The following is a 15,569-nucleotide window of genomic DNA, read 5'->3' as shown; positions in this document are numbered from 1 at the left end:
TTTCACAATGAAATGAGGGCTGGTTTTAAAGGAGAGAAGCACTTCATGCAGCGTTATTATCCAGAGCCCCGGCGTCACTACGGCTGACTTAGCAATACGCAGAGCTTCATTGATCTTTCTCTTCTGACAGTATGACCAAAATAAGCCAGTCATAACTTTGGGCTTTGAACGACATAGCTGGTCTGATCACTTCCAGAATCGATATGTTAGTTCTTCTGGCAGTCCACGGCATGCATAAAATCCTTCTCCAGCACCAAAGCTCAAACGAGTCCGTTTTCTTTCTGTCTTGTTGCCGTAGTGTCCAACTTTTGCATCTGTAATTGACCACTGAAAAAATGAGTGCATGGACAAATCTGATCTTCGTTTGGAGTATTATTTCCTTGCCTTTGAATACTTTGTCAAGAGCCTTCATTGAGGAATGACCAATTACTATTCTGCAGAGTATTTCTTCCCTGCTAGTTGCTTCTTTGTTTACAAAAGAGCCCAGAAGATTGAAATCCTTTAAAACTTCTATTTTATCACCTTCAAGCTCAAAATCTTAATAGTTTTCCATGATCATGATCTTTGTCTTGTTTATGTTCATTTCTAATCTCATGTTATGACTTTTGGCTATGATTTTTCTTAGTAGATATATCATGTCTTTTTTGCTTCTAGTGATGAGTGTTGTATCATCTGCATAACGCAGGTTCTTTATAGTTTGGCCACCAACTTTGAAACCAATGCTCTCTTCTTCCAAATTTGCTTTTCTGATGCCATGGTTTATTGGAAATCAATCAGTGTTGCCATATTCTGTTCTCACTGCAGCTTCTTGATTTTTGTAGAGGCTCTTTATCAGCTGTTATGTGTTTGGGTATTCCCATTTGCGCTAGAATTCTCCATATTTTATGATTATCCACACAATCAAAAGCTTTGCTGTAGTCGAAGAAGCAAAAGTATAGGGGCTTTTGGTATTCTTTGCTCTTCTCCAATATCCATCTAATATTGGCAATAATGTATCTTGCTCCTCAACCTTTTCTGAAACCAGCCTGAACTTTGAGTAGTTCTTGTTCAACATATTTGTTATATTATTTTGTTATATTATTTTCAGCAATATTTTGCTGGTGTGTAGTATTAATGCAATTGTTCTGTAGTTGTTACAATCCTTGGCGTCACCTTTCTTTGGTATAGGTATGAACACTGATCTCCAATCAGTTAGCCATATTTTCTCCTTCCAAATATGTTGACACAGTTGAGTGAGCGCCAAGATAGCACCTTCTGAGCCTTTGATTAATTCAATTGGAATACCATCAATACCAGGTGACTTGTTTTTCAATAAAGCTTTAATTGCTGCTTTGACTTCTTCTTTTAGACTATCTGGTTCTTCTTTGACATCAGTTTCTAGTTCAATTTCCCCAATGCCTATATGTAACTCACCTTCAGTTAAAATACCAAGTCCCTTCCCTGAACTCTGTCATATTTATCTACTTGTCTATACATACCTGTATACACAAATCAAGTGAGCATACAATTTTCCAATTTGTTTTAGATTTAACTGAAGATGCATCTTTCTTTAATCACTTTTTTTTTTCTTAGTAGTAAATTTTCTACCAGCATAGCAGTAGTTTTCATCCAGGTCCTCCCTACCTCTACAAGCCAATCTGGTTTTCAGATCATAAGTAAGATGCATTTTCATACACTGGATCCAAGAGTGAGATTAATTTATGTAAATATATATCATGCATATATTTGCTGAATATCCTGGAATTAATTTGATTTGTGTGTGTTTGAATTTTGGGGAGAAGGACAATGTAGAGCTGAGGTGAAGAGTATGTCCAGGCTGAGAATCACAATTGTTTATGGTTTACTATTTGCAATCCCTCATTGCCTACAACTTTTATATCAATCAGAAATTTAACTTTGGATGGAGGAAGGGTTATTACATTAACTAGCATATTTCAAATCCATAGCAAGTATTGTTTGCATACAAAAAAGTGTTAGAATTGTACTAAGGGGTGTTTAAATTAATACTGTACTAACTGGTTCAATAATACAATGTGAAACAGTTGTCTTGATGTGTTTACTGACATCTTAAGCCAAGCATAGATTAAACACATAAGTTAGATAGTTTTTTTTATGCCTATCTAATACTGGGTTTTTTTTCTCCTAGAATCTGTCTATACAACCCACTGTAATAAGATCATAAGAATAGCTATACTGGATCAGATCAATGGTCCATCTAGCCCAGTATCCTGTTTCCAACAGTGGCCAATCCAGGTCTCAAGTACCTGGCAGAAACTCAATTAATAATATTCCATGTTACCAATCCCAGAGCTAGCAGTATCTTCTCCCATGTCTGTTTCAATAGCAGACTGTAGACTTTTCCCGCAGGAACTTGTCCAAACCTAGCTACACTAACCACAGTTACCACATTTTCTAGCAATGAGTTCCAGAGCTTACCTATTCTCTGACTGAAAAAATATTTCCTCCATGTAATATCTTTGAGTATCCCCTAGTCTTTGAACTTTTTCAAAGAGTGAAAAATTGATTCATTTTTATTCATTCTATACCACTCAGGATTTTGTAGATCTCAATTATATCTCCCTTCAGTTGTCTTTTTCCAAGCTGAAAACCCCAAACCTCTTTAGCCTTTGATCATATGAGAGGAGCTCCATCTCCTTTATTAATTTGGTCACTCTTTTTTGAACATTTTCTAATTCTGGTATACAGTATCTTTTTTGAGAATGGCGACCAGAAATGAACATATTTCATAGTCCCCCTGAGTCTAAATATCTGTTCCCACTGTAGAACAGTGAAAGAATGACATGAAGAAATACTCAGTGGTCAAAATATGCAAGAGTTTAGTAGAACTGAAAGGCGTTGTATTTATATGAATTTCCAACCCATTTTTCACATGTCCAGTTGAGAGACTCCACTGCAGCTCTCTCTGGGGGGATATTATAATCCAAGTCAGTTGAGTTATCATTGAAACACAATTGATTTTAGTCAGTGGAGATTTCATTTCAATTATTCAGATTTCACATCTTGCCTTTCATTGCACTTCAGCAAAGTGAGTGTACAAAATTGTTAGAAACCTGCATGTAGAATCCAGAATTATGGTCTTATATTAGTATGCATTTGTGTGTATGTGTGTTTATATAATCACCTATATGTAAGGTTATTTTACAGTCAATAAGCACATTCACCCTTATGAAGGTACATTATTCCACTGTTCCAAGTTCATGTGAATGGAAACAGGCTCAGCCACTCATGAGTCTTTTAATTAAGTAGGTTTGATTTTGTTGAAAGCAGAGAGATAGTTCTATTTCTCTAGTAAGCATGCAGTAGGGAAAAAAAACCCACACAGCTGACTTAGGGCTCCTTTTACTAAGGTGCGCTAGTGTTTTTAGCTCAATGCTGACGTTAAGGTCTAGCGCACGCAGCAAAGTAGTGTGTGCTATTCTGCGTGTTAAAGCCCTAACGCGGCGTAGTAAAAGGAGCCCTTAGCTTGCCCCCTCCTCCCATGTCATCAGTATAATTTATAAGTAAATGTGCCAGTCTATAACTTCTACATTGGCCAGTGTAATGTACCAAATATCAATCAGTCAATGTATCTTCTATATCAAAAGATTTTCTCTCTCTATTGTTTCTCTCTATTCTTCGGGCATCAGACATGCCAGTTGTTCGCCTCAATTTTTGGCGATACAACAATCTTAGTGGCTATGGCTGTGGCTTCTTCATTCGCCCATTTGCTGAAAAAACTTTTAACATTTTTTATATTTTTATATATTTATATTTTTTAGATTTTTTATATAATCTCACACATGATTGTAAAGAAATAACTTATCTTAAAAGCGTTGTTTCCTTGATAGGATCGGGTCAGGGACCTGTCATATCGACATGTTTCGCCATAAGGCTTTTTCAAGATTAAGTCCCCCTTTTTTTCAATTTTAACTGACCATCCCGAGCATGAATGAAGAAGCCACAGCCATAGCCAAAAATTGAGGCGAACAACTGGCATGTCTGATGCCCGAAGAATAGAGAGAAACAATAGAGAGAGAAAATCTTTTGATATAGAAGATACATCAGTATAATTTAAACACACAAGTGTTACTTGCATGATATTTAGTAAACTGGGATAAATATATTGTTTTGGAAATACCATAGAGAGCTATAGCATTCAATATACAGTGTACAACTGCCTTATTATTGAGCAAATTATTTTGATTTTTAACCTGTCTTCCCAAGGCTGCTAACAGCATACAAATACTTAAAATACATCAACAATTAAGTAGATGCCATCTAGATAAGTGTTTAATAAGACAGGTGATCATGGGAAATAGAGATTTATGACTGCCAGGTAATTTCCTTCAGCGCAATAATAGGAAGTTATTTTTCCCCTTCATTAAATTTTCCTTTGATATAGTGTTGGCAGGTGCTTTAATCTGCTGGAAAACAATTCTCACCGAGTTTGGTGGCCGCACTTCACCCCTGCTTGAATGAGCCCGGACTCCCATTGGCTGGATCCTTGGCAACTGCCCATAGGTTGCCGATTTCTTTTTCAGATAAGCCTTGTGCATATAAACTCTACAGGTGGTTCCACCAATCTGTAGACAAGCCAGGGTGAGACTGGGAGGAAGAACAGCAGGTAGACCGCCTCCAGATCGTTATTCAAGAAAAGCACAGCAAAGAAAAAGAGAGAGAAAAAAAAACTCGCTCTAAGAATTTCTGAGAATGCTTCCCAAGACAGTTGTGGTCCTTGTGCTGCTCATTGGTGCCGCTGTAGCCTACGAAATGGAGCAGAATGATTCAGTGAGCCCCAGGAAGGCAAAGCTGGCTGTGCAATTCTCAGGTAAGGCAACCCAGGCAGTAGCACTTAATTGGAGCCGGCTGGTCTCCTTTCCGGGCATCTCATGATCATACAACTTTTAAATGTCTTCTGATGGCTAGATCCCAGTTACAAGATTCCTGCCACATACTTTATAGTGGTGCAGTGGTTAGAGCCACAGCACCCTGAGGTTGTGGGTTCAAATCCCATGCTGCTCCTTGTGACCCTGGGCAAGTCACTTACTTCCCCATTGCCCCAGGTACATTAGATAGAGTGTGAGCCCACCAGGATAGATAGGGGAAAATGCTTTAGTACCTGAATGTACAGCACTTAGGGCTCCTTTTACAAAGCCATGCTAGCGGGTTTAACACGCGTGACTTTTCATCACGCGCTAACCCCCGCGCTGGCCGAAAAACTACTGCCTGCTCAAGAGGAGGTGGTAGCGGCTAGCACGACCGGCAGTTTAGTGTGCGCTATTAGGTGTGTTACACGCGTTAAACCACTAGCACGGCTTTGTAAAAGGAGCCCTTAGTTTATTAGTGGTAATATAAATACTAAAATAAATAAATAAGGCCCCGTTTTACTAAACCGTGCTAGCAGTTTTTAGCTCCGGGAGCTGCACTGAATGCTGTGCGCAGCTTCCGACACTCATATGAACTCTATGAGCTTCGGGAGCAGCGCACAGCATTCAGCGCAGCTCCCGGCGCTAAAAAAACACTAGCGCGTTTTAGTAAAAGGGGGCCTAAATAACTGGAAACAAAGGCAAGCGACACTTTTTTGACAAGGTAGAAAAGATGAATTTAGCTGAGGGAAAGAGTCTCTAATTGCTGTAAGAGGAAGTGGTGCTTTCCTATACCTAGAATAAGATCTTAATGATAAGATATAGTAGAATGAACTATTAGAACAGTTTCTGCATTTTTGATGCAGGAAAAAACTACTTATTTAAAAGGAATACATAAAAATAGTATTTAATATGTGTGTTCTTCTGAAAATGTGTGCGGATAGTTTTGAGTTCCTGCTACCTTGCAGGAATTATAAGCCAAGCCTATTCTTTCAGTTATTCAATGAAAACACAGGAAGCAAAAAAAATTATATTAACAATTCCATTATGACAATTTATGATAAAGTCATCCAATCCTTGTCTAATTAATCATAGCTGTTCACCCTGTGTTTTATGTTTTATCAATAAAAACGATATACCACTTGTTCTTATGACAGGTCCAAGCAGTTTACATGCTTAAAATACAATGAAATGCAAAGAAAAATAACTCCCATCAAAATATAGGACAGGCCTAAACAAAACTCAGTTTTGCCTCGGTCACTAGGCTTAGAGCTCATTCCATTGCAACTGTATACATACCCAATGTGCTTCACTTGACAGGGTTTCCAACACCTCCAAAATAGTGAGCCCTCTGTAGGGCCAGCTGTGCTTGTACTATGCTTGCCCCTTAGCCAGTACTATCTTGACCCTAATGAACAGCGATACTCCAGCATTTCACAATTATATTACTCCCTAAGCCCTCAATGTTTGGATGCTCCAAAATGGATCTGGGGAATTCAAAGAATACTGTGAGTAACCCCTCCCCCACCTACACACCTTCTTATGGAAGAGGGCCTGTGGCCTAATCTCACAACTCTTCCAAGGCCTCCTATACGTCATTAAGTAACAAATCCTGTGCCACATCTGAAAGGTGCCCCTTGTTTCATCTCAAATAACCAGGGTTAGATTGAACTCAATGCTGCCAAATCTTTATCCCCCACCCCCTTTTCCTGAACCCACTTGCCAATTTATCTGTTTACTTTTTTGAGGCCTCTGTTCCACAATTTGCTCCCCAACCACTTCAGTCTGGGTCCTGGGTATAATATCAGACCAGATTTTGTGTGGGAACATAAGGAAATTAAGTGAACCAGATCATTTTAACAGCAGTCATAAGTTGTTCACTTAACTTTGAGATTTCTTTTACTTTTATCTGATCTGGGGGAGTGGTAGTCACATGATCTTGATAAGTTCCTGAGGTAAATGTTTTCATCAGTTATGGGTAGAGCAACAGGAATATTGCCTGTGCCTTCTATGGCTATTTCTCCCTGATGACTGTACGAAGCGTCAGGCCATATGTCAGGGTATAAGATATCTGACTGACTGATGGCTCTGAACTTCTGCTAATATCATACAGAAAAAGGTCATCTGTGTCATGATTGTCTCTGCCTGTTGTGCATTTTCAGTAGCCATTAGAACATGCATTTGTGAAGGGGCAAAATGCAACGATGTTGAAGCAATGGGGACTGGTGATTGCTCCCTGAGTGATGGTGGATACTCAGCCATGGAGCTTAGGAATGGGAAGGTTCCTTGAATCAGTAAATCTATGTGGTGGCAGGCATAGTATGGTGAACCAAGGTTGGGATGGATTAGCACTGGCTTCTGCTGCATTTTGATCAGGTGTGAGTGTGTCTTGCATCAGAGCAGCAAAATGGGGGTCAGAGTAATTTTGTGCTACATGGATACTTAAATTTGTGTTTCTTAGTGGAAGGGGTAAAACGTGGACCTCACGGACCTTACAGACCTCGCGGATCTAAAACCGCACGTCCTTAAAAATCCAAGGTCCGTGCATTGACAAGTCCGTCTTCGTTTCCCTGCAACTCAGCTCAGGCCCCCGGCTCCCTCGCGGACCTCACAGATCTGAACTGCACGTCACATCTTTAAAAATCTGAGGTCTGCACCACTTTTGAGGTCTGTGCCACTTTTAGTCTCTGGCTCTGACAGAGCTCTATGACAATTTAACTCTGATGGGACAATTTAACTCTGACGGATCCTAATGCTTTTCCCTCCCTATGCTAGGATCCGTCAGAGTTAAATTGTCCCGTCAGAGTTAAATTGTCATAGACCTCTGTCAGAGCCAGAGACTAAAAGTGGCACGGACCTCAAAAGTGGCGCGGTACCTCGGATTTTTAAGGACATGCGGTTTTAGATCCGCAAGGTCCGTGTTTTACCCCTTCCCGTTTCTTAGTTTCCTATTCAAGAAGTGTACTAGGCTAGTATAATAAAAGTGGGTGACTAAAATTATTGTTCAATAATAATAATAATAATTATTACTATTTATTTATATGCCGCCATACCGGGGAGGTTCTAAGTGGCTCACAACAAGAAACAGAAATGCAATAATGTCGGGATCTGGACGAGCTCCCCTGTTCCCCCTAACCTTTACACTGGATCCCCTGACCCTCAGCCTACCTATTCAACAAGAACACACCAACTCTGCATTTGGTAATTAGCCGCAGCTCAGTTTATTAATATTAAAATAACATATTATAATTTCATTACAACTTTAATTGAACATAACAAGAGCTCTCCCCGAGCTACCAAAAACAAACTTTCTGTGCCCTCGACCCTGCCACTACAACAAGGGTCAGAGGGGTGGCATGTCCCTCATGCCCCTTTATCAGGGTCACCTGACCCCACCAGGAACGGCACCACGCCGGCCCACCGCTCATCACCCGATGAGCCCCAATGACCAAGTAGCTCGGGAGATCCGCCACAGGCCTGTGACCCCACAGGCCCCCCCCCAAACAACAGAGCAGCGGCTAACCCAAACCCAACACACGCTCACAACCCACCGCGAAATCATCTAACAGCAAATCCCACCCAATGTCAGACAAAAGCACTCTGTCTTTATGGTAAAGCCCCCCACAACCGACGTCAACCCACCCATGCAATAACTGAGTACCGCCTTGCGACTCCACCCACTTACCGACCTGACGATTAAACTTAGCCAAACCCCTCGTCCACCGCCGGGACGCAAGACACCGCGGTCGCGGAATAACATCGGACCAAAGCACCCACGTACCCGGGAACCAGGCAAACAGAACCCGCAAATCATCCTTAATGACATTGACTAACTGTCTGGCCGACAGCGAATCAACATCATTACCCCCCAAATGCATGATAAGCACATCAGGACAGCGAGGACAAGCACGCAAATGCAACAAGAACGGCAAAAGCTGACACCATCTCATGCCGCGCTGACCCCAGCAGGACACCTGTACGCCAAGATGGCCAAGTCCAAGATGTCGACCTCCAGGGCGCAACAAGGACCTCTCTCCATCCCAATGAACAAAGGAATGGCCGATTATCCACACCAAAATGCTCCGAACAGCACCTGAAAAATAAACAAAAAGAGCCATAACAGGACAAGACTAGCCACAATATCCCACAGGACCAATTACAAACCAAGTGAACTACCCCCACCTCCCGAAACCGAACCCGACGGGCGAATGTAACCGCGGAAAGCCCCAGACCCAACCGACGAATGCCCGCCTCTGACATACCAGCGGCACTAGCACTGGTGGCCGCACCGATCCGAAACGAATGAGTGCCATAACGCCTAGGCTCCTCACCGCAGCGGACCAAGGCCAAACGAAGCACAGCCAAGAACTGAAACTTGGAAAGCGGGGACCCGTTAGCGTGCACAAACAATACAGGAGAAACCGCAACCCGCACCGACAAAAACTCGGTCAAACAAGCCACAGGACAAGAAACACAACCCACGACCCGGTGAAGCACCAACCACCGACCACGACCAGCCTGATCCGTCTTAGAACTAGCCACACAGACCCGGACCTCCCCTGCTCCCAGCCGCACATGGTGAACTAGCAACCCGCGCCCTCTAGCCCTGTCACCCACACAAACCAGCAACTCCCCTACCCGCAAAGCCCCAAAAAAGGCTAACGAAAAAGCCGCCCGAAAAAGGGACGACTCATAAGGAGAGTGGGCCAGATCAGGTAGCACCAACAGAAGCTGAACAAGCAAGTCGTGCTGAATAGACAAGCGAGAATCGGGCCTGGAAGGCAAAACCCTCCCCAGAGCACGAAGCAAACGCTGAACCACGAAACCCGAGGAAAGACAATTCCAACCTAGCGCCCGACAGAAAAAGGCAAAACCAGCCAACCGCCCCTGCACCACCCCTTTAGAGACCCCAGCCCTGCTCAAATCCAGCACAAAATCCTCAAGAAAGGACTCGGCCACATGCCCTGGAACCCAACCCTTGCTGAACAAGAAGGTAGAAACCACGCGGAAACCCGCTGAGTACTGTGACCAGGTAGCAGGCGCTACCGACAAATGGAGCATTTCCCACACTCCTTCTCGACCAGGCTCCACAAATGCTCCGGCATCACCGAACCTTCCTCTCGAGCCTCCGGTGCCAGTCGTCGAAACTGCGAAAAATGGAAACGAGAGAGAGCATCAGCAATGCCATTCTGCAAACCGGGCACATGCCGAGCCCTGAGAAACACATTGAGGCGCAGACAGCGCAAAACCAGTGCCCTGACCAAAACGGCCACCGACAGGCAGTGAGCCGTCTGCCTGTTAACTACCTCCACCACCCCAAGGTTATCGCACCAAAATATAACACGCTTGTCCCTCAATTTGTCAGGCCACAGTTCACAGGCCACAACGAAGGGAAACAGTTCCAACAGCGTGATATTGCGCGTAATACCCTTAGCCACCCAAGCCTGGGGCCACCGCTCAGCACACCAAGCACCCTGACAGTGAAGGCCAAAACCAACTCCTCCCGCAGCGTCAGAAAATAACTCCAAATCCCCATTAGAAACTTCCGGAGCCTGCATAGGCAAGCAGCCATTGAAGTCTCGCAAGAAACAGGCCCACATGCGGAGATCCGCCCGCACCACAGCTGACAGACGCAAAAAATGTTGCTTATCCCTAACCCCGGCCGTGGAAGCAGCCAGCCGACGCGAAAAAACACGACCCATGGGCAAGACGCGACAAGCAAAGTTAAGGGAGCCAATCAGAGACTGCACGACATGCAAAGTAACCTTAGAAGCGGATAACACGCGCTCAATAAGATCGAGCAACTTCCGAACCTTAACCAAAGGCAAGCGAGTCACCAAGGCCTCAGAATCCAATTCAATACCCAGAAAAACCAGGGACGTAACAGGTCCCTCGGACTTGTCCAGCGCCAAAGGTATCCCAAATTCATCAGCCATTGCTTCGAAAACCCGCTTTAGGTGCCCATAATCGTCCAAACCCCGTGGACCTATAAACAAAAAATCATCCAGATAGTGAACCACGGCATCCAACCCAGCACGCTGAACCACCACCCAATGAAGGAACGTGCTGAACATCTCGAAATAAGCGCACGAGATAGAACAACCCATCGGCAGACAACGGTCATAAAAGTAAGCACCCTCAAAACGAAACCCTAATAAAGGGTAAGACTGAGGATGAACGGGCAATAACCTGAATGCAGACTGAATATCAACCTTCACTAACAGAGCCCCACGGCCGGCCCGGAGGATAAGCCGAATAGCGCAGTCCACCGAAGAATACCGCACTGTACACAGCTCCCGCGGAATACCATCATTAACAGAACACCCAACAGGACGTGATAAATTGTGAATAAGGCGGAACTTACCAAGTTCCTTCTTAGGAACGACCGCCAGTGGAGACACCACCATAACCGGAAACGGCCGCTCCCGGAAAGGACCAGCAATCCGCCCCAAACGCAATTCCTCCTCCAACTTACAACGGACAACTAAACGTAAATGAGAAACTGACGGCGCATTGCGCGACCGCACACCCGACAACTCGCCCTGAAACGGTATGTCAAAGCCAACCGAGAACCCGCGCTCCAACAGAGCAGCAACTCGCACCGGCCGGTAGCGACGCAGCCACGGGCCCAAAACGCCCACCAAAACCGGAGTGGGAACAGCAACGAATCCGCCGCTATTTGCCAACACTTGCGGGCCCCACAGAGGGCTTCTTGGGGCACTTAGGCAGGGGATGAGGCTGCCCACATTGAGAGCAGGCGTGACGAAACCTGCAATCAGAGAAGGAGCAGCCCAATTTGTTGAATCTCCAACAGACATCGCTGACAGCTCCCCCAACGGATCCCACCCCCGCCCCGGACCGAAAGGGCCGTCCGCCGCCAGAAACACCTGCCGGCACACGACCCCCACTCCCGGAGGCCGAGCCAGGCTTAGAGGACATATGTGTCAGCCACAGGTTAACATCCTGCGTACCCCACGACATATGGGAGTTCTCCTCCATCTTGTCCCTAAAGGCCTCATCGTAATTCAACCACGTCCAGCCCCCGAAGCGCTGGTACGCGTCGAGCACAGAATCCGCATAAGCTAACAACAGACCGTAATCTCCCGGATGCGCACGACCCCAAACACTAGCAAGCCGCATAAAAGAATGGATCCAATTGAGAATGGACCGTGCGACCGGAAAGGGCTTGGTAGCGCCTGCCTCCCGCTTAGACTACTTAAGGCTCCGACGATGAACCCTACCCTCCATAAGACGAAAAATATCCAAGCAAGAACGCCGCCTAATCTTACGCCTCAAAGAACGCGGCACCCGTTCCCAAAGTTCGGTCAGTGCCACCAGCGCAGGCACACCCTGACCCTCCCCCTGCGGAGCAACGTTACCGCTCCCAGCAGCACCAACATCCCCCACCGGACCCGGACCCAAAGAAGAGGAGGCCGACGAAGCAGAGGAGGACGAGGAGGAAGACTGACTAGACGAAGAGGAATGCCGCCTATGCCGCCGCTTCCCCTTACTCCTCTTCTGACAGGATTTCCCCCCAGCAACCACAGCAGGCGCCGCCTTACCCGAAGTAGAAGGTCCTTCCACAGGAACGGAGATGCCACTGGAAACAACCTCCGTCGACGCCACCGATGGACGCTCCACAACAGTGACGCCACGTCCAGCAACCACCACATCGGCCGAGGGACCAGCAGCGCCTCCGCCAACAGCAACTGGCTCCGCCGCAGAAGCAACCGAAGCTCTCTCGCTGTGCTGCCGATCCGACACTGCCCTGACGCTGCATGACGAGGGTCCAGGAACGCTGCCAACCGCACTCCAAGGAGGCTCCTGCATGACCAGCGGACTCTGCGAAGAAAAACCAAAACCAGGAACAGAGCCCAGGAAACCAGCCCCAGGCGCCCCCCAACCAGCGCCCCCAGTCCCACTCGGCAAGGAACCGCCCATCCACCCAGGGGGCACACCTCCACCCCAGTAAGGAGAAAACAAACCCAGACCCCAACCTGGCTGCCCAGAACACCACCCTTGCTGCCTAGGACCCCACGGGAAGGCCCCGTAAGGCACCCCCAGAGGCCCCCCAGAACCAGCACCCCACGCTCCAGCGCCCCAGCTAGTGGAAGGCTGGGGCGACGCTTGAAAAACCCTCCCCTCTAAGCGGGCAGACCCATCCGACCCTGAAATCGGGGCCGCATGCACCTCTACACCGCTAGCGCCGGAGAGAGACAGGGGAAGCACTACAGGCTCGGGTAAGTCACCGGAAGCCTGGAGGGAAACAGGAACCGCACTCCCAGCCCCCTGCAGAGAACCAGGAACCTCAGAGCTGCCGCTTTCAGGCCGAACGGACGTCCGTCCACCCGACTTGCACCGCCCTCCGGCTTTTGTCTTCTCCGTCGCTTTGCGCGGTGCAGTCACAATCTGGGACACCCCCTGCACCGGAGACCGCCCACCCACACGGCCCGCAGAGCCTGCAATCGCGATGGCCGAGAGCGCATCGCGCTTGGACCTACGCTCAGGCCTGCCCTGTGCCACTCCACAAACCGCACCCACCTGCTCATCGGGGTCTTCAATCAGGGAATCACCGGCCCTGAAAGAAATCTCCGCCGCCTCCGACTGCTGCACACCAGCCATCGCCGACCTCGCTGCCATGCCGCCGCTACAACAAGCACAGAAGGTCAGAAAAACGCCCTGGAGGACCCAAAACGGTTGAGTCCTCCAGGCCCACCCCCTTTTAAGCCCTCTCCTCGCGAGCACGTCGATTCCCGACCTATCAAATTTGAAGGTCGGCTTTTGCCTTACCCCAGCCAATCAGACATCAAGATAAATTTCTTTTATAATTTTCATTTAATTTTCCGCCCCCCCGACCGCCCCGCCGACGCGCCACGTGGAGGCTCTCCAGCCCCGCATTATATTTCGCCCTTGATACTCGGTCTCGGGCTCCCATTTCTGATAAATACATCAATGATAACTGTCTTAGCCTATTATGTTCCCATAGAGCTGCAGTGGCTAATACTGTGGATGTTTTGTCTGTGCACTATAACTTACATAGAAAATTATACATCCAGGGTATCAAAATAGGCAGAATGACCCATTTCTACAAAGAGGATTTAAACCTACAGGATGATTTAGGTAGCCAGCTCTAAGCGTTAAGCTACTCCCCTACAGGAGATACAACTTACAAGGCAGGCTTTCGTGGTTAATAGCCTGCATTTGCCAACTTCACAGTTCTATTTAGAATAGCCAGCTGGCTCATGGATATCGTGATCTAGCAAAGTCGATTAAAATTAAAAGTGCAAGTCTGGGATTGGACTCCAGCTACTCTAACGGTTGAATTATATGTCTCACTTAAAGAAAGGGGGGGGGGGGGACTGCAGTGGTAAAAGAAGGATTCTTAACACGACTTTTAGTCTACTGTTTGGGGTTTTTTTTGTATCTGCCTATTAAATCTTCTGAGATGACCTGTGGAATAATTGGATGAATCTCACCCACGCTGTGCAATGTGCTACAAGAACAGATCCCTCCGCTCACCCCCCGCCTGAGGTATGTAGACACGGTCAAAGTCAAACGATGAGAGAGAGAGAGAAAAAAAAAACAGAACTCTGAAGTTTTACTTAGTTAACTGAGAGAAACCTTTTTCAGCAGTTCTTCTTTGCTCCACAGAAGAAAGGTGCCATGGTCTGAGCTGCTCTCCTGTCTTCCACGAAAAAGGGGGCGGGGGGAGAACAGTTCAAGATGGCCTGGAGGCACAGATGTTTTGAACTTCAGTGGCTAAGTGTGCACATATTAAATGTTAGTTTTATTGCCAAAATATATCTCCCTTTAAGTAGTTGTTTTCTGCATCAACGATGCCGAAACTGCTCTAATATATTTCATTCTACTACTCCACTATATCTTATCGGCAGCTGTACCTCTCCTGTGCTTGAATGAGCCCAGCCTCCCATTGGCTGGACCCTGGGCGACTGCCCATTGGTCGCCGATTCCTCTTCCAGATAAGTCTCGTGCATATAAGCTGTACGTGCGGTCCCACCAGTCGGCAGTCAGGCAAGGGGGGTGAGGGAGCCGGGAGCAAGGTGGGGTTGGGAGGAGGAGGGACAGCAGGGAGACCACTTCCAGATCTTCATTCAAAAAAAAAAAAAAAAAGCACAGCCAAGAAAGAAAGAAAGAGAGAGAGAGAAATGATCCGAGAACTTCTGAGAATGCTTCCCAAGGCAGGTGCGGTCCTTGTGCTGCTCGTCGGTGCGTCCATAGCCTACGAAATGGAGCAGAATGACTCGGTGAGCCCCAGGAAGGCGAGGCTGGCCGCCCAACACTCAGGTAAAGGCAGCCCAAGCAGCAGCACTCGATTGGAGCCGGCTGCTCTCCTTTCCGGGCATCTCATGATCAAGCAGCTTTTTAAAATGTCATCTGATGGCTGGTCCCAGTTACAGGCTTCCTGCCACATACTTTATAGTGGTTAGGAATAAATTGTCATGTAATTGAAAACAAAGACGCGATACACTTATTTGACAAGAGAATAAAAGATGAATTTAGCTGGGGAAAGGATTTTTTTTTTCCTAATAGGAAGAGGTACTTTTCTGTACAAAGAATTAAGATCTTAATAATAAGATGTAATAGAATAAAATATTAGAATAGATTCTGCATTTTTTGATGCAGAAAAACTACTAAAAAGTAGCATTTGATATGTGTCCTTTCTGAGAATGTGTGCAGAGAAAT

General features: G+C 46.3%; 1 protein-coding gene across 2 annotated transcripts in view; it reads left to right on the top strand.

Annotated features, from left to right (window-relative positions):
- The first annotated feature begins 4,712 nt into the window (after positions 1–4,712).
- The window catches only part of STC1 (stanniocalcin 1), a 31,923-nt gene continuing 21,066 nt past the window's right edge, over positions 4,713–15,569 (top strand). The window contains exon 1 of one of the 2 annotated variants that reach the window (XM_033949948.1): positions 4,713–4,828. In XM_033949948.1, coding sequence (XP_033805839.1) covers positions 4,771–4,828 — 58 coding nt within the window. In that variant the 5' untranslated portion in view covers positions 4,713–4,770. Of the gene's footprint in view, positions 4,829–15,008; positions 15,171–15,569 lie in introns of those variants that run through there. The other variant, XM_033949947.1, reaches the window with a different exon arrangement.

Source organism: Geotrypetes seraphini, chromosome 6, assembly GCF_902459505.1.
Source record: "Geotrypetes seraphini chromosome 6, aGeoSer1.1, whole genome shotgun sequence".
NCBI classification, from domain to species: Eukaryota; Metazoa; Chordata; class Amphibia; order Gymnophiona; family Dermophiidae; genus Geotrypetes; species Geotrypetes seraphini.
This window is presented reverse-complemented; position numbering and strand designations above follow the sequence as displayed.